Here is a 19,905-nt window from a genome sequence, read left to right as displayed (position 1 = left end):
CCTTCCAGGGCCCTCAAAGTCGGAAACTAACACCATAGTCCCAACGGCGGAAACGCCGTCCTTAAAGGATTATGGTGCCTTTCCGACTCACCGGCGGTCTTCTTGAGCCCATCGGAAACATGTCAAATTCCCCCGCCGGTTTAAACTCCGACCACCGTCATCCTAATGAGATGGTCGACTTTAAACCTACCATGCCAAGCGGAAAGCCTCCTACCAGTGGTTGAAGGCTTTCCACCCGACATCGTAATGAGGGCCTTATGTTTTGAAAACTGAATGCATGCTTTTGTTGGAAAGCTGTGAAGACTGAACCTGATGACAGTAAGATGTTGGAGGAGATGGCGCAGGAATATATATATTTGGGGACTTTTACATTTGCATCACACAACTACAGTACAATTCACATATTTTTATGATAGAAAGGAGTCAGTAACAAATGCCCATATATGTGCTTGCCCTGGGTCTGTACTGAATATTTATTTCCTAGAAAAAGAAGAACTTACAACCCACAGCCTAAGCATTGTGAAAGTCAAGGATTTGACTCAGATGGATGGCAAGCAAATGTAAAAGGTCAAAGGCTAGGTGGCCAAAAAAACAAGCACCCTGCTGCTTCCCCACTCCACATGCCCCAATAAACTAAACCTTGTGGGAGATGCCAAAGGAAGCTGCTTGACTAGCTAATCCATAAAGGGTCAGAGTCACCAGTGTTGTACATGGCATGGTTTTGTAAAGAAATATATGTTACTTACACTCCAGGCATGATTGTACTCAAATTTGACCACAATAATTAATTACAGTATGTGTGTGGTTAAGTTTAGCGCCTACAGAAATGAACTTACTGTTTTTATGGAGATGCTAACAAATGTGTAGCTTATCACCATTTTTTCATTATGAAACTCCCTTTTTACATTGCTCATGGAAACACGGTTAGAGAAGCACATTTTCCACCTCTGTGGTGTATCAGCTGTGTATAGTTAAAAAGCCATCTCTCCTTGTGTGGATATAGCTTGGAAGGAAGCAGAGGCTGCTACATTTGTTTGCCTTCCATACATGTCTGTAAAGATGCATTTTTAGCACAGAGAATGAGTGTCAGAACCACTTTCAGAGGGCCACGGGGTAAGCAGGAGTTACTTGGCGCAGCCGTTAGGCGGAAATCCTTTACTCTTGATGTCCTGGAGCCAAACCTACAATGGATCCTTGTGGGAAAGTGTCCTTATTGTATGGTCTCCAACATTGTTTTCCGATGCTGTTGGTTATGACTCTGAAACTGCACTGGAGCCTATTGCCCGAGCTCCAGTGCCAGTGGCCGCTGCTTTAAACTGATATATTTGAATTGTAACCCCAATCGGCAAGGTCTTTAACCCCCTTATAAGTCCTGAGTCCAGTTGTACCTAGGGAATGGGTTTTAAAGGGGACACCAGGGCCTGAAGAATTGTTTGTGCCACCCTGAGTGACCCAATTAAACTACAGAAAGCAAGCCTGCCACTGCAGGCTGCAGGAGCAGTGTAAACTGCTTGAACTCAATGTTGCCCTCACCATGTGTGGCAAGGACAATGCACTATGTTTGATGTACACCAATCACCCATAAGGAATACCTCTTATCCCAGGAGGCAGGGTGTATTATATTAATGATGATGATGACATATCAGGGCAAGCGTCTATGTCCCTATAGTAGCACTTACCATTATAGGCTACTATAGGTGATAGGCGGTCCATAGGATAGCACACACATGCAAACTCGAGGTTGGCACCTCCATTACGGTACAGCTGAAATAGGTCATGTTTGGTTTTAAACAACGTGCCTCATCACCCTTGATACGAATCTCGTGTCGAGGATGATGTGGCAAGCCCCACTAGTAGCCCAAGTCTCGGAATTTCCACTCCGATTCCATATTTAAAAACAAAGTTCTTCCAACGCTGACGTGCTATCTGTCAAACAAGTTCTCCTGGAATCAGCTGGCCAGAAATCAGTACCCACATGTGCAGGATCGGGGAGACTGGAGTCTCTGAGCTTGTGCCTCCGGGGGCGCAGAAGCTTCAGCATCTCTCTCTAATATCTTCCCGTGGCCCAGGTAGGTTGTGCTCAGTGGCCATCATGTTCGTCATGCACAGTTATGAGGCAGCAGAAACTGGAGGTTCTTTGTGACTCCTCCAAGCTGGGTAAGTTTTTTTGTCCTCCCCACATTGAGTGGGTGGTGAGTAGTGCGAAAGTCCCGACGCTGGTCCTCAGTCATGATGCAGATTCGTAAGGGTCCCCATGGCTGCCTTTCACCTCTGGTGATGATCACGGCCAGGTTGCACTTATTGTTTGATCCCAGAGGCCCCCTCTGGCATACGGTGTCACTGTCTCTCCACTGCATAGAGCTCCGACCCGATTGCACAGCAGATTTCCTCATGGTGGCCCCTTCTGCCATACAGAGTCGCCGGCTCATCACTGCACAACGGCTACGGCTCTCTCAGAATCATGTGTGTATGCCATGACATTGGCCTGTCTTTACCTGTGCCACTGGAGTGAGGCCTCAGTCACAATGCAGGATCGTAATGGCCGTGGACTTACCGCCACACAAGGGTTACGGCTCTCTAAGCATCATGCATGTGCGCTATGACATTGGCCTGTCTCATGGATTACAGTCTTGTTGGACCAGGATGAGCACCCAAAACGGTACCCTAATGGTGATGAAAGGCTACTGCCTTTACCAGAAGTTAAGCAACAGGAGTGCAGTGGTGGCAGCGTACCATGGAGTGAACAGTAAGAGAGAACAGGTCATTTTTAGCTTTGTCACTTAAGTGAGGCCTACAGGCTCACTCATTTAAAGTTCTGCTGTTATGTTCTTAACTCATCCTTGCCCTACATCGGCTTGGTGTGTGGATGAAAATACTTGAAAGGATGCAGTACTGTGTAGTGCGTGTATGGTATATGCATGTGCTGGGTAGGTGAGTCTGTGAATTGTACAATATATGAAAGATGTAATGCAGTGTGTGAATGCTGCATACATGTGCTGGGTGTTAGTGTGCCTGCGAATGGTATAGTATATGGCTGACTGTGGGTTCCATTTTTGGAGACCCAGAGCTGCATGGTGAAACATGATAAACAGTAGCGGTCTGTGGAGGGAGTTCCGTGGGGCGGTGAGGCGGGGCGGGGGTGGGGCAGGGTGGGGGAAATGTAAACACCGGAATATGGATGAACGGAGGTAAGTACACATTTAAATAAATAAAACAAATTCCTTTGCGTGCGCTGCATCGCAAAACATTCCTGTGCATTAAGTGAAGCCTATACCCTGCACATGAGATAGTTCCACATAAAGAACCTTCCCATTTCCGGTGCTTCTACACAAACTTGTGGAATAATGATTCTGGAATCTAGGAAACAAAAGTGTGCACAAGACCTACAGTTAAAATCAGTCATCATACTATGAACAACATACATTCATTGAGATTACCGTGAACTAGATCTCTGCGTCTGTTTCTGATGTTCCACCAACAGTCAATGGGCAGAAGATGCATCTATTGAGCAGCATAGATTGTAGACGTCTGGCTCTCTATGTCCTCCTGCTGCTGAGACTGAAGTACTTAAGGGTGCAGCGGTCTGCCCCACATAGGAACTACTTTTCAGTCACCACAGTAAAATCTACACCTACACAATACCCATGTTGGCTCCTCCTAAATATGAAAGACACTTGAAAAGCACGGGGGCTGAAGGAGGCTGACCCGACAGCTGACAGGGGCTGACCCAAAGCCCACTCTGTCCTGTTGTGTTGTATTCATCATATAGGTTTTGGCTGACAGTTAAAGTTATTTGCAACCAAACCTAAAAATGCATAGAACTACGCGAACTCACAGGAAATTTACCAGGGCATATTTTGCCATGAAGATAGGCACATGTGAGTGAAAACAGTCTGATTCACAAAAGACCATGTTATAAGAGTAAAACTTCTGCCCATTTAAGCTTACTTCTATGCTTGATGTAGATATACAACTGTTACTAGGTTCTCCCCAAAAAATCTAGGAATATTCCTGAGAAACCTACGACAGTCACAGATTACCAGTAGTCCACCATTTAAAATCTGCACATGAGCAATTTCTACCAGGTAGAAAATGTGGCTTTTCAAAATAATGCCCAAATTAGCATTGTCACATAATTTTGAATTGCATGAAAAAATATGGTGCTTATATTTGGCCGTTTCCCACCACGGTAAGGTACTCCTGTAAATTTGTGTGCTTTTCTGGCGTGTAAAACAATTTGTAAAATGTTCATGAATAGCCCAAACACATAGGCAGGGCCGGCTTTAGGGCAGTGCGACTGGTGTGGTCGCACTGGGTGCTGATCTGTGGAGGGGGTTCTGACCACAGGGGGGGGCGCTGTATTTAGCAATAACTTATGATTGGAGAGATGAGGGGCACTTTTGCCCAGTGGTATTGAGAGAATCTGGGGCGGCAGTCATGGGGTGTGGGGGCGCCAAAAATGATTGTCGCACCGGGCGCCACCAGCACTAAAGCCGGCCCTGCACATAGGTTTGTGTCTGTTTACTTCTCTTAACTAGAGTCATCTCTCCACCCTCAGACACACTCACAATCCCATCAATTGCACTACGATTGTGAGTATGGATTGAGTTCGGCCTCGATGAACATAAAATGCCACCAATTCAGTGCCATACGTCAGTATGTTTTCGTTTAGCCTTCTGAAATGGCTTCAAATGTGCAAAACGTGTAAACATTTTCTGAGTCGGGCATGAATCCTTGGGTTTTATTGCATATAAAGCTGCTTGTGATGTATTTGTAGCGCTAAGAAACAGTAACAGTGCGGCACGAGACACTAACCAATTTACTAGTTTATTAATCCGCACTGAAAATTCTTCCATAAAATTGTCGCTGCAATATAAAATGATCATGCCTTTATATGAGCAGTATCACTCCTATTCATCGCTATGAATGTGGAAGGTTTGAATAAGGCTTACCTGGCGAGTTGTTCTTTCGGACTTGCTCCTGCACCACTCCCATTCCGAGAGTTCCGGTTTGTGCCCCTCTTCGTGAGACAGCCTCCTATCTTGCCCTTCAAAAAAGGCGGGTTTCTCAAAGTTTCTAGTTTCTTCCCTTTTCATCCCTCCAATTTTGTCGGTTAACCCTCGCGAGACAGATTTTGCCCCGTCCTGTTGGCACTCCGCGTCCGCTCTGTTTGTTAACGTGCCCATATCCTTGCGCAGGGAGCTGTCCAACCCTGGCTCGGTGCTGAAACCCATCGCCACAGAATCGAAAAAGAAGCCCCGCTCGTTCACTGATTCCTTTGCAAGGCCACAGTCGCGGGTCACCAAGTTGTGGTACGAGATGGATTTTTCCGCAGCCTCATGGTTTTCTTGTGATATTTTGTAGATTCCATATCCTTGCTGGAACGACAGATTGAACTCGAAGCCTTTCCGTTTGACTAGATAAAGACAGAACCAAACTCTCGTGAGTGTTTCATTCACAAAAAAGCATGCACAACACAGCACGAATATGTAATAAGACATCCAACACACTTTCTGCCTTCACCTACTTCAAACACACACTGTTTTTCCAGGCCATGGGCCTGTCTACCAAACAAACAAGCATTTACAATGCAATCGTTCTTGCATTTGCGGGGGTTTAAGCTATTGCCATTGCAAATGACAATGCCTTTTATTTATGTTTTAAAAACCAACACATGCATAAAAGGCATTGTCATTTACAATGCTAATAGCAAACTCTCGCAAAAGCGAGACGTATTGCATCGCCACAGTGAAAGCACACCCCCTTTTCCTCCCGCGGTGCAAGAACTTCTAGGCGCTTTGTTCAGGGGGCAAACATTCCAACTCATCCAACTCGGACTCGTATGTGGATTTCCTCTTGGTGACCCCATACATTTCTCATTGAGTAATGCACATAATAATACTAGTAACTACGACACCAGGCATTTCTTCGAGGTATTAGGCCTCCAGCTAGCAATAGTTTTTGCTCAAGCTCACCCTCTGTCAGGCAGTTGTCGCCAGCGCCAGATCGTCTAATTTATTTATAGGATGTCCGACGTATCCCTGGTACCTGAAAGAATCAATCCGCAGGACACGATAAAGCCCTTCCCAAAAAAATCTAGTCAAATGCCTCTCTCCAGTTCTAAAGCAGAAAAGGTAACCTCTAAAACTGAAATCTGAGCGGCCTGCAAGAGATGAGGGAGTTATCCATAACAAGCATTTGCAATGCAATAGGTCTCGCATTTACGGGAGTTTGAGCTGTTAGCTAACCTCTAAAACTGAAATCTGAGCGGCCTGCAAGAGATGAGGGAGTTATCCATAACAAGCATTTGCAATGCAGTAGGTCTCGCATTTACGGGAGTTTGAGCTGTTAGCTAACCTCTAAAACTGAAATCTGAGCGGCCTGCAAGAGATGAGGGAGTTATCCATAACAAGCATTTGCAATGCAATAGGTCTCGCATTTACGGGAGTTTGAGCTGTTAGCATTGTCAATGACAATGACTTTTATTTATGCTTTGGTTTTTAAAACGTAAATAAATGGCATTGTCATTTACAATCACAATAGCTTAAACTCACGTAAATTGCGAGACCTTTTGCATTGCAAATGATTGTTTTATTATAGAGCCATGTCTCCCCTCCCCCCCCAGAAAAGTTGGGCAAAAATGGCACATTCTACAGCACATTTTTCATAATATATTCGATTACATTCGATTTTAAAGCATAGTAAATGATGACCTTAGAGTATGGATACTTACAAACATTTTCCCAGGGGCCACAAAGTATGGTCTCTGGTGTTGTAGAGGGTTGCATTAATGCCAGCAGGGTGGGAGTGGGGATTTTCTGGAGGGGGCATGGGGGGTAGAGGCAAGGTTGGCTTTGGGGAAGTGAAGAATATACATGGTGTAGTCAGTGAGTAATGGAGATATTTTGAGGTTATCATTCCATCCTGCCCTATAAATTCAACCCCATGTCTCTATAAGAGTCATAGGTCTGACAATACTGTGCTATGCCATATTTAAATCCCTATCCCTTTACCGCACCTTAGGGTAAGCTTTTCTACTTGCTAGCACTACCTTGGGAGAGTCAAGTGCAAAAAAAAGTAACTTCATTATAGATTGGAATGAAAAGGAATTCCACAAAATGAAACTAGAAAACCTAGAATCCATTCCGGCTTCCCCACCTGGCCAAATTGTGTGTTCCTTGGCAATTGTTTTATTTAACTTTGCCTCAGTTTCCTTCATTATCATGTGTAACAGCACCTTCAAATGCATTTGTTCAGAATATGCACTGTATAAAAACTTCTATTCTGTTTGATTTAAGAAGCTAGAGTCTTGTCCATGTATAACAACAACCCAGGCCACACAGAGGGTTCAACATGATAACTGCCTTAGCTCTAAGTTCACTATAGGCATCACTGTAGGGTGGGAGTAGGCATAAATATTTCTTTATTCATTCTTGAAAACTATCACTTAAAAAAAATACTTCTCCATGCACTAGAATAATCTGAAGTACTAAGGTGAAACGCTTCTGCAAGTTAACTTTCTTGCGCGATATCTTAAAAATGAATGTTTTTTAAGTTATGTGCTGCAGTATAACCTATCTGCTTCTTTTCTTTTACTTCAGTTGGCTTGTAAACAAACACTTCCCATTTATTTAATATATTGCCAAATGTTAGTTCTCTCTTAAGTGAAATGCAGCCTAGTAAGGTCATTCAGCAAGGGGCCACATGTGAAGGTCAGGAGGGCCCATGCGGCCCCTGGGCTGTACTTTGCGTGTCACTGCCTTAGAGTGCACCATGATATGACAGTCTTTGTTGGGGCTCCTCAATGATTCTCTCAACGTCCCCTTCCAACAGTGCCTCTCATCTCTCCATAGCCCCTCGCTCACATGCATTTCATTTTTTTTATAGCGTCTCTCTAACCAGTGTAGGGTGTCGGCGTATTTTACATGACACACAAATACAGAGACAATGAATAATATGTGTGTATATCAATGTATAGAAATTGTTGCAAAGGGAAGTACAAGGTGTAGGATTCACATGCCATCCATACTGGTAGTCATTTTTTAAGAGCACTTGGAGTGGAGAAGCACAAACCCAGGACGCAGAAGGTAACACAGTGATTTGGGTTGGCTTTGCTAATATGGATTTATTTCTACCCAAAACAAACTACTTTTAGCAATATTAGGCTAAGGAAAGACTAAAAAAAAATATACCACTTTCTAACCTGTACCATGTAGTTTGCATGTAGCTCTTTGATAACACTGCATAGCTCACTGTGCTAGATTGTGATTGTAACTTATGAACAGCACAGTAATGAAAGGGTCTCTGTGACAAAAGCAGAAACCCATTAAGCTATGCACCCAAAATACTGTTCTGTGATCTGGATGTCACACAGACTTTGCAGCAGCCATATTAACCCTCTTCGCTAACTTAGATGAGTCAATTCAATTCAATTCAATAGTTCTTTATTCGGTGGTTAAAAACCATCATAAAAGAGTACACATATATACAATTAAAATAGTATTAAATGATTATACAAGAACATTGACTGCATATATATACATAAAAATAATTCATTATTCACAAAGAATCCCCCTTGATGACTTGATCCAAGTAACGGGTGGAGTAACCTACAGGATTCATGAATGGTACTGACCTCTAGTTACCCTTAATCTTAGTGCAAATTTCAAGAAACTTATAACAGAACACAGTGTTAGTGGGTCACTGGCCCTTTGTAAAAAAGTCAGTGCCTCTTTGGCTCGAGTGAACCTAGCCTTTTTTAAAATTTCTTTTAAAAATCTTCATCTTGGTATTGCATATAGAGGACATAAAAGTACAAAATGAAGGGTGTCCTGCGGAGACCTATTGTCGCAGCCGCAGGCACCCTTCTGCCCAATTGAATGACTAAAACCAGCTGGGTCGGCTAACAAATATGATAAAAAATTGAGCCTAAAACGTGACATTAAAAACCTTTCATGAGCATTATACATAACATGAAGATAAGGTTCCATCCCTTCAGTGGTTTCAAGCCTACTGTAAGCACTCACTGATGGTTTGACCCCTTCTATTGTTGTTCTGACCGATGCTCTTAGGTCCATGAAAATTCTCTTAAGGTTAGGCTTATCCTGTGCAAAGATCACTGAAGGGTTTAGGTAAAGCTCTTGGCAACCCATGTTTTCCAAGCTAGTCTTGACGTAATTAAGCCATGGGATATTCAGACTTTTATCTCTGCCAAGGCAGTCTTGTAGGATCAGCCTACTCAACGCGGCTTCCGGGTTTGTCCAAATTTTGAGCCAGGTCAGAATTGGTCTGAATTTAATCAAATCCTCTAGGCATGGTCTTCCTAATTCTCTGTGAACTATAACGGCTGGTGTGCAATTAGGGACTTTCAGTATTGAGCGAAAAAATTTATTTTTCTCCCTTTGCAGTGCGTCAAGATTTATAAAACCCCACACTTCTGAGCCGTACATGGCTTTGGGACAGCACATTGAGCCATAAAGGTTCATAGTTTGTTCCGGGCACCAGCGGCCAACTCTCCTCCCATAACCTGCAATGGCCCCAGTTGATGCCACCAATTTGCCACACCTTTCCTGTACCAGAGGTGCAAATTTCAATGACTCGTCAAAGAGCACGCCTAAGTACGAGAAAGATTGCACCCTTTCTAGTGTGTGATGAGTCAAAACTTCACTAGACAAAACTCCAATCTCTCTCCAGTAGGTACATTAATCACCAGAGTTATCTTGACACTTTTAGTGTCGTCTGAAAACTAGGGGATATGCAAGGAACTGTGCAGAGGGTGCTTTCAAAACTGCTGCACTGCTACAAAAAACGCCCCCCCCCAGTAACATAACGGGGCCTCCTCTCTTCCAACCTCCCGGGGAAATGCCTGATGCCCTGTACAGCCAGTCCAGCCTTGCAATACACACTTATGGTCGATTGTGTCTATACAAGCAATAATTAACAAAGACACAACATAATCACCACAGTATTCCATAGTGGTTTAGCTGCTTTGCAACTGTAGACTTTTTTGGTTGCTCAAATGCAATAATAATAATAATTAAAACAATATATATATATATATTAATAATAATAATATCATAATAGCAAGGATAACAATAATGATAATACTACTACTACTACTACTACTAATACTACTACTAATAATAATAGTAATGATAATAACAACAATAAAAATATTAATTACATTATTATTATAATAATTATTATACAATCATCATAAATAATAATAATGATGATGGTAATAATGATAATAATAGTTATAATATTGATAAACATTACAATGGAATTAATACGCATAGTTTGTATGGCTGTTATTTTTTATTATTATTATTATTAATAATACGACTGATAATAATTATCATTATTATAAGTATTACAATGGTATTCATGGGCATAGTTATTTTATTGCAGTTATTATTATTATTAATAATAATAATCATAATGATAATTTTAGTACTAATAATAATAAATATTATAATGGTAATAATACACACAGTTATCTTATTGTTGATGTTAATATTATTATTATGAATAATAACAATATTAATATTAACAATAGTACTGATAATAATAACAACAACAATATTAATAATAATAATAACAATAATAGCAATAATAATAATAATAATAATAATAATAATAATAAAAATAATAACACCAGTACTGATAATAATAGTAGTAATAATCATAATAATAATAATAATAACAATAATAATAATAATAAGAGAATCGTGGTATAATTTTCTATAAAAGCTCCTATACACTCAAGGGCATCTTGGTTTTAGTGGATGTACTCAGGGGCCATAAAGGAGCAGCTAACAGACAAGCCAAACGAAGAGAACAAGAGCGTAATACTTTCTAAAGCTGTAGTAGTTGGGCAGGCTGTGAACATCCAGAGGAAGGATGTGCCAAAACCTGGGGCCCAGTGATCACAGGGGCCCGCACCCACATGTGCTACTTTTAGTGGACCGGAGGATTTTTGTGAGAACCTGAATGGACTGAATCAGCAGTGTCATATTTGTCAAATGTATCTCTGAGACAGTGTTTTTCTAGGCCATGTATGCATCAAACAGTGGGGGTTAAACTCTACCCTCTACTTGACCGGGTTCCATTGTCGCTTTCTTCTGCTCTCTAATACATGGTCGTACCTTCTCTTTTCATATTCACACTTCAGTTCTACTTTACGTAGAGGAATGTCAGGTTAATCATAAGTTGTGCCAAAAGAAAACAACTGCATTATTGTCAAATCCCTGCTGTTACATGTCAAATTGGAGGCAGAAGAGGAAAAACTGATAGGTTTGACTTAAAATATGCATTTTTCATTCAATGTCAAGAACAATTTGTGATCAGTGCTATGCTAAACTCTAATAGCTGACAGGCCTGTGTTTTCTGTTACTTCATAGTCTTATTCGTTGTTCTGCGTGGGCACCCATGCAGTGAGAAGATTGCCAGTGGTAACAGAAAATGCAGGTAATAGGCTCCCTACAGAGAAGCTATAAAGCCTCCTCTCCAAGCCTGATGTGACAAAATATCAGTAAAGGAGTAGGCCTATCAAAGAATTGCTTTTCCGCCCTTCATTCCTCAAATCAGCTTCCTTCTAGTTACAAATAACACAGATCCACACATACATTTCTAATGAGGGATTTATAGGGGTGGATGTATAAATCTGTTGTCCTATTCTCATACCGTCTTTCAAAGCACAGCGCAAGAGCCACAGAGCTGATGGGATAAGTTGAGGACTGTGCTTAATTTCTGCCGCTTTTTACAAGTGGTCGGCAACAGAACTGAATTTTTGGGGACCAAAATTATTTTTCTTCATGAGACTCTGACTCAGAGCATGTGAGAAAGGCAGAAAAGGAGGAAGAAACTGGATAAGAAATGTAGGAAAACAGTGACAAAGGGAGAAAGCGAGGCTGAAAAAACCCTGCAACAGTATGAGTGGAGGCAGGAAATGAAGGGTGGTGGAAGAAAGGGGCAGGAGGTGGAATCAAAACCATGCAGCCTTGGTATTCAGCAACCACTATATTTGGCATTGCCAGTGGCTCCCTCCTAATAAAACTTTACCTGCACTTTTCCTCACAAATTAAGTACTGATTGTAGCTTACCAAAGTTCTACTCCACTCCTTACCCTCTTATGATGAAGGGAAGCAGTCTAGGGATCACCTTATGCCGCATACTTTCTATTCCTGGGCCGCCCCAGCTTTAACAGGAGCAAATGACCATACATTGACTCTTGTTTTAGGGAATAAAAGTAAGAAATAAGGACAAATAAGCTCCACAATAGAGAAAACAGAGAGGCCAGTGGAAATGTTGTGGTTTCCAGAAAGAAACACATATTTGGGCAATGTGGACAAACTAAGGTCCTTTCGGTGGCAATCAAATTTGGGTGGCACTTGAGTTACAAATGGAGGAACAAAACGAGCATGTAGAAATTATTATTATATCTACAAAATTTGTGAAATTCTGCACAATTTACAGCTGTGATGTTTCACACAATTTTAAAATTTATTTCTGTGACAGACAGGTTCAAGCAAAAACATCATAACATCCTGTTTTCAAGTGAATTACTACTAAAAGGATTTTGTGAAATTTCACGAAATATTTGTGAAATTTGCACATTGTGTGTAATTGTTTGGAATTTCACAAAATACGTATAGACTAAAGGGACCTACCATCTAGGGAACATTCTAGTCTAGTCTCTCTTTAATTTTTATTTTTATGGGTTTGTTCTTAGAAATCAAGTCAGCTACCCATTGCCTCTCTTTCTCTGGCTGGGTTCCAGGCCAAGTGTAAGCTTTTCTGCCTCTTTTTCTGAGAATTGAATTTTTTTTCTTAATCGTTTATTACAATGCCACTTTCTTTATACAGAGCAAAGTGGGGTTCTCTGAACCAAAATACTCTTTGGTACATGGTTGGAGCCAGACACTTCATGAAAAAGTACAACCACTGAGGGGCAGGCTTTCCTTCACATCTACGATAACCACCAAGGCCCACCTTTTATACAAAAGCCAGATTATGTGTAGACAGGTGTAACTGAATGAGGACGATGAGGCAATGCCTTTGCTGTGATAGCTGTTTTGGGATGGAAAAAATAGAGAGGTGGATAGTGGGTTTATAGTCCATATTTGACAGTCAAATGATCTGAATGTCAGTTTTGAAGCTCTAGCATGCGTTTGTCTTGTCCTCTCTATCAAGTAAGGTAGGCGGGGTTAGAGATTCATCACCCAGGTCACTCAGAAATCCATCCGCACAAAATCTCATTGGTATGACTTGGGCTGCAGGCTCCAGAGCATCAGACACTACACATTGGTATTGTTCTCTGTCTTGCACAAGCACAGAAGCATGCATACATGGACATTTTAAGAGTAGTGGTGGTCTCCCTAGACTGGGGGAATGGTGATGCAAGCCAGTCTAGAGCTGTGTTTTATGGGATTATTTTTCGTGTAAAAAGGGCTATTTGAGATTGAATGAGACTACACATTAGCAATTACACACATAATAAGTGGCCAGACACATCCTCTGGTATCACAGCATTGTATCTGAGGAAATCTGAAAGTTATGTCCACCAGGTGTGAGTGCCTTTAGTAACTCTGACGCTCACTGTACCATCTTCTGTATACCCACCAACACATACCTTATTGGCAGGCATAGGCATAAAATCTCATAGGTGAGGCATGATTTGCTGGTTGCAGAGCACCAAAACACAGCGACACCATAGACAAGCATCACAAAATCATATGCTGGTGGAGTAAAATATTACAGTCTTTGATATGGTTGCAATCTGACCATTCCCATTAAAGAAGCAACCTACTACAGATTTAAAAGCCATTCCTTTGAGGTTTTTCTAAGATACAACATTATGCTGTAAAGGAGTGAATACAGATTGTGGGCTTGATCTAGATTTTGGCAGATAGAGCTACATTCATCGGTATGACATACCAAGGGTCCTCCCCATTCCAATTTAGAGATGCCCGCCAGCCCAGTAGACACCTCTTACTGGCTTGCCCTGCCGTAACAGCGGTTCCTGTCAATGTATTAAACAATTGACAGACGGTACATGCAAAATGATGGTACTGTCCGTCAAACTTTTAACGTGTTTTTGTATTTTAAAAATAAAATCCCAAAACAGAATTTTGTTTTTAAAAATACAAAAACTAATGATCCCTACACTATGGGACTAGTCTTCCATAGTGCAGAAGTCATTGTGGAGCTTTCACTTCCACTTACTGCCAGGTTTTGCCTGGCGGTAAGGGGCAGTGAAAAATGTCCATTCGACCACCCACTCTAAAACTGACTTTAAAACCTATTAATCCTAACTCTGTGATTCACCTAGGCTGTACTATAACCATTTTACATGGGTAACCAAGACCAATTATCATTAATTGAAGAAAATCCCCAATGACATCCACTGATGAAAGACTGCAGGGAAATATCAATGCTACTTTTTGATGACTGCAGGTTTTTTCTAACAAATTTCTTCCGAAACATCAAAATGTATTGTCTATATTTCTAGAAGAAAATGGATAACTGGTTTATAAATAAAAAAGAGGTCCAGATGAATTCGATACTGTTCACTCTTCCAAAGCATTGGCAATTGGTAAGATTCGTGAGGGTAAAAAACATCCGCATTGCATTATAATGATATTGCGAGATGCAAATGTTTTTGTAACTCTCAATCTCAATTTGAGATTCCTTGCCAATCACGTGAAAAAGGGGTGACAATGAGAAGTACTCTCATTGCTGGTGATGTGCAGGCACTGAAAGTCTACCCACAGCCCAGGTTGGTCTGTCCCCATTCACGCAGCGGAAACGGTGCTTAATTTGAGCCGGTGGTTTCCGGTGCTCAGCACCGGCACTTAAATGATTTCCAGTCCTCGGCACCGGCACCTAACTGTTCTATATATGGTGTTGACAGTCTACCACATGGTAGCGCTGATCATCTAATTTAGAGATGAGCAGAAAAACGGTTGTTTAGGAATACAATATATATTAAAACAGTGATAATACCTGCCTCCCCAGCCATTCTTTTAGTTTTGGGGACCTGGAAAAATCTGAACAGTCGCATTTACATTCTAGAGAGATGGTCAGTACTTGTTTTGGCAGCGATGACAAGGGCGATGTGTGGTGCAAGCCTCAGTGGCCTCCTGGTCAGAGCCCTGGCACTTAATATTTTACAAATTAGGCACTGCAGTGGAAGCTGTCTCTTAAAGCAAGCTTTTGTTGTGCAAATGCCAACTGTGAGCAGGAGGGTGTAGGCTGGGATTATCAAATCCCTATTATCAATCGGACTGATTATCACTACCACAGCATTGAGTGACAAAATAAAGAAAGGTAATGTCTAGACTTTTTCTATATCTAACTGCACATCAACGTACCTTGGTGATATATGTCTTCAGGGTATGGAGATGTAGAGTTAAGAAAAGCAAACCCTTAACTCCTTCTGCTCACTTACCTGTCCCTCACTTACCTGTCTCGCGATATTGTGGTAATGATATTCTGTCCAGTCAATATTTGACATACAATATTTCCTACTACAATCCTCAGGGAGGAAACTGCAGTGACTAGTCAATTCTGTCCATTGGTGTAACAATAGCTTCTGCAGCCCCGACGTTGCGGGAGGGGGGGTGGGCGTGTTCCAGGGTGCCCCCCCCAGCACTGTGCACGGGAGGCGGGTCCCTTGCCTGAGAGCTCCTGACTGGGTATTGAGCATGGGGGAACCCCTCCAAGTATTTTGCAAGGGGCTCCCTCAAGTTTTTGCCCTGATACCCCCCTTTTACAAAGTGGCACTTTTATGATAGAACAGTACCAGCGCTTTGCAAATGCAGATATGTTTCTCACACAGGCCTCCATCACCTCATTTGCTGGTGGTCACAAAGCTTTGCAGAATTAATCTTGCCCCATCAATATTGCAAAATCCAGAAAGCTTTGATTTCCTGTGACCAGCTTCTTTGCACTGGGCCAGCTTGATACATGTGCCACAGCATAAGGTGGTCATTATTCACTGCATACACTGTGCAATCAAAACGCTCTGATGTGAACTGGTCCAAAGTACATCTGGCAATTGGTGCACGGAGATGTCATAGTACACGTATGCATAGCTTCCTGGGTAAAGGGCTTCCAGTTCAGAGGCCTACCTGGCTGTCAAGTGCTTCAGCACCTCGCCAGGGGTAGTAAGCGCTACGTAAATACTTAAACCAGATCATTTCATTGACTTAATGTTGTGATAGGCCATTGTACACTGGCTGGCACATTCCCCTCCCTCCTTCCCTATGGCCAGGTGAGCTTTAGTATATGGTTATGTTGTGGAACCCCAAAATATTCCACTGCCTTTTCTCAGAAAAAATCCTGACCTAGTTCGCAAAAATTCTTCAAAGGTTTCCAGTGATGTCAGAGTGCTGGGAGGCAGAAGAGGCAGCAGCCCTATTTATTATGCTGTTTAAAATGTAGTACACACACACGTCTCGCCTGTCCTTGCATTAGTTAGTGACTCCATTTAATTCACTGTAGTCAATAAAACATGAACTCATAGATGTTTGAAGTCAGGGGACGAATTGCCAGAATATTTTGCACAGAAAAGCTCCTCAGTAGTTATGAACAACAGAAAAAAAACAATGAGTTGTGGCTTATTGGAAACGTTCATAAGAGACTTCCTACATTAAAGAAATCATCCATTTTAAAGACAGGATGAATAATCAATGCCCAGAGGGCTCTTTCCTCCAAGGAGCACATCTCCAGCTACTAAAAGGCTACCAGGAAAGGCTGTAAAAATCTATCATTAAAGCGAAAATTAACTGCATTAACAATATCACTGAACCGAACACAATGAATGGCTCCAAACCGGCCAAAATTCAATTTAATTATAAGGCAACATCAGGAAAAAAGCCATTTTTTTTTAACATGACACTATTCCAAAGGAAGTAAGAAAATAATTGACTTATGGCACCGACCTTTATTAAATTGGCCAAAAGAATTTGTCAAAAAGAGAGGCGTTTGAGAGTCCATGATTTATATGGGTCCCCAAATGCATGATTTTTTATTGTGTGTCATGACCTACCGTAGAATTTTATAAGGAGGCGGGCTTTTTGTTTATCTTTCCCAATAAGAGCAACAATCATATTTAATGCAAGATCTTGTACGGGCTCAGGGGCTGATTTACAAAGAGGTGCAATTTAGGAGTCACCTACTTCATGAGGTACCGACATATTCCTCTGAATTTAGCAAAGTTACTTTGTTCTTGTAATTCTCATAAGCTCCCACGGCCTGTATACATCAATATATGGAAGTTATAGATTTGTGCGCAAACAAATTGACACATTTTCTTGGTTCTGGTTTAAAGTTATGTGCCAGGTCCTCCACCAGAAAAAACAAATCCTTCTTCGAAAAAACTCTTTCCCTTTTACCCCATGGATTAAGGGTTTTTGACCCACATTTACAACGTTGGGGTTCTCAAAATCTTCTGTCTCTGTCCTTGTTTCCAAACTTGTCTTTAACTCGCCAACTCCTGCCCAATCCCATGGCTGTAGAAAATCCTCCATATTTATGGCTGTTTCGAGACGGCGGGGAGGGGAGGGTATTGGGGATGGGGGGGGTTCAAATGATTGCATAAGTATTATTTCAAGTCTGTACACCCAAGGAACTGATCAGCATTTCTAACTGAGCTGCCCACAAGTTGACCTACAAATAAAGTTGAACTTTTGTACTATATTTGGAAAGCGAGCTGTACACAAGCCTCTACCTCTTTATCTAATTTAATTACATATTTTCATTCATCTAAACTTTTATGCTTCTGTCATGAAGTAAAACTATTTGTTTTTTTAAGGAAAAGGGTCAAACCCATAAGCTAGTCAATGAAAACTGCAGAAACTAGAGTAAGTGACATGTTACCTCAAAACATTTGAAAAGCTCTAAATCTAAATATTTTTAAACATGAATTAATTTACCGCATTGTATAAACATTTAAAGGAGCTTCCTCAGATTTCCTCTCTGTAAATCCATTTTTTTAATCCTTTCTGGTGTTTTTGCTACTTGGCCATCGTCACACTTTATGGTGCTCAGCACTTTATTATTGTGCATTTTCAGAAAGCTTAGGGGTATTCTTTACATTGATTTTGGATGTTGAATTAGTATATAGTTCTTAGTGTTTATTAATATTCTATTCATCGTTATTTGCTAGCAAGAGCGGCGATGCACCGAGCGCAAAGTCAGTGGTTTTCTTTTTTTGAATTTTATTTACGTCGTCGTCTGTCGACTTCACCCCCTTAACCTCTGCCCCACCCCACAGCCTCACCGCTCTTTCCTGCATGGGCCGCTCCTGTTTGCTATTGAGTTCATGCTTCTTGGTTCTAATTTAATTTTCTCCTATATCTTGTTCTCCTTATGCATTTGCATAGGACATTCAACAATGTGTGTGTCTTTGTCCTATTTCATAACTCTTATTTTTCACTGAGTTTTATATAGCGCGAACTTGATCCGGTTTCGGGTATCAGAGTGCTTTACATAGCACCAGTTGCGTTACATGAGGACACATTCATTTTTGTTAGGCACGGGGGGATTAAGTGATTTGCCCAGAATCACAGGATGTTCAGCGTCATTGCCGAGACTCGAACCCGGTTCCCCAGATTCGAGGTCGACCGCCCTAGCCGTTAGGCCAACTCCTCTCCCAACATAAAGTCAGTTGGCCCTTAGGGCCTCTTTTTGGGTTTGGCAAAGCCCAAGATGCCCTGTAAAGCTGCGGTCCTCTTGCCCCATCAGATCTGCAGTTGTCTCACACTATTTAGATGTTGGGGAACCATTTGGATTCCTTACCATAGGAGGAGTCTCAACTGGCTATGGGGATGAAAACCCCTGGCCTGGCCATTCGTCCACCTTTGGGCCACATGGTCATATTGGCGGTTGCCCCGTCCTCTTCAGGGCAGTGTTATCATCAGAGATTTTCCCTGCCCTCATCTACCACATGTGGCCTAGTAGATAATGAAAATGTAAAATAGCCTAGATAAGCACAGAGAAAGCTCTGTGCTTGCTGAGGTAATTTGTTTTTTAGTTTAAAGAAAATAAACACTTGCTGTGGGAGTTTGTTTTTTCTACGCTTCAAAAATTGCTGAGTGGGCGCTTCAAGCATGGTGCCCGCTTGGCAAATCTTCAGTATTATGAGGTGATTGCAGCGGTGGACTATCCTACCACACCAAAAAGATTCCTGCCAGGCAGCAGTGTCATCTAAAGCACTCAGAGCACCTGGCAACATGTGCTTTGGGGGGCTTTGTTTGGAAAAACTTTGAGTATTATTACCTCTGCTAATTAAAGCCTGCATGATACTGCTAAATGAACTTTCAGAAATGGGGGTCGCGCAAAAACAAATGATATGTATCTTTTAGGGTGCCCCAAAATTCCTTACACTAAACCTGGGTAAAGAGATACAGAGTCAGAAGTAGGAAGAGAGAAGCTAAAAAGCTGAGATATAAAAGTGGAGTTGAGATAGAGAGAAATTCACTTTCCCAGGGGGCCCTTGGTAGGGGGGCGCCCGGACATTGGCCACATTGCCCCTTGCGCCAAGCGTTCCGTCAGGCAGGTGTGGGTGCTTAAATAGGATGGGCAAGCTCCTTCTACACACAAGCAGACTGTCTACCATGGTCTTTATGACCCACTTAGTTGCAAACAATTGTGTATCATTTTGTTGTTTTTCTAGGTCTGTTCTAAAATCCAAATCCTTAAGTAGCTTTAATAAAGTTGTCTTGAAAATTACTTTGAATGTTCAATTTCTACTCCATGTCCTCATCATCATCATCAAAGAACTTTATTCGGCTCTCAAAAAACCATCTATGTATACAAAAGTCAAATATAAAACAATTATTTGCAATGACCTTATATTAAATTCAGTTACTTTTGGTCACAAAGTTCTATGATGTTATT

The 19,905-nt window shown here is 41.6% G+C and overlaps 1 protein-coding gene across 1 annotated transcript in view; it reads right to left on the bottom strand.

The window, feature by feature from the left end:
* GPR149 (G protein-coupled receptor 149) overlaps positions 1–19,905 on the bottom strand; it is a 427,838-nt gene that overhangs the window by 397,550 nt on the left and 10,383 nt on the right. The window contains exon 3 of the mRNA XM_085633492.1: positions 4,953–5,416. Coding sequence (XP_085489618.1) covers positions 4,953–5,416 — 464 coding nt within the window. The remainder of the gene's footprint in view (positions 1–4,952; positions 5,417–19,905) is intronic.

This window comes from Triturus cristatus, chromosome 11, assembly GCF_964204655.1.
Source record: "Triturus cristatus chromosome 11, aTriCri1.1, whole genome shotgun sequence".
Taxonomy (NCBI): Eukaryota; Metazoa; Chordata; class Amphibia; order Caudata; family Salamandridae; genus Triturus; species Triturus cristatus.
Note: the sequence above shows the minus strand (reverse complement) of the source record. Positions and strands in the feature narration are given on the sequence as shown.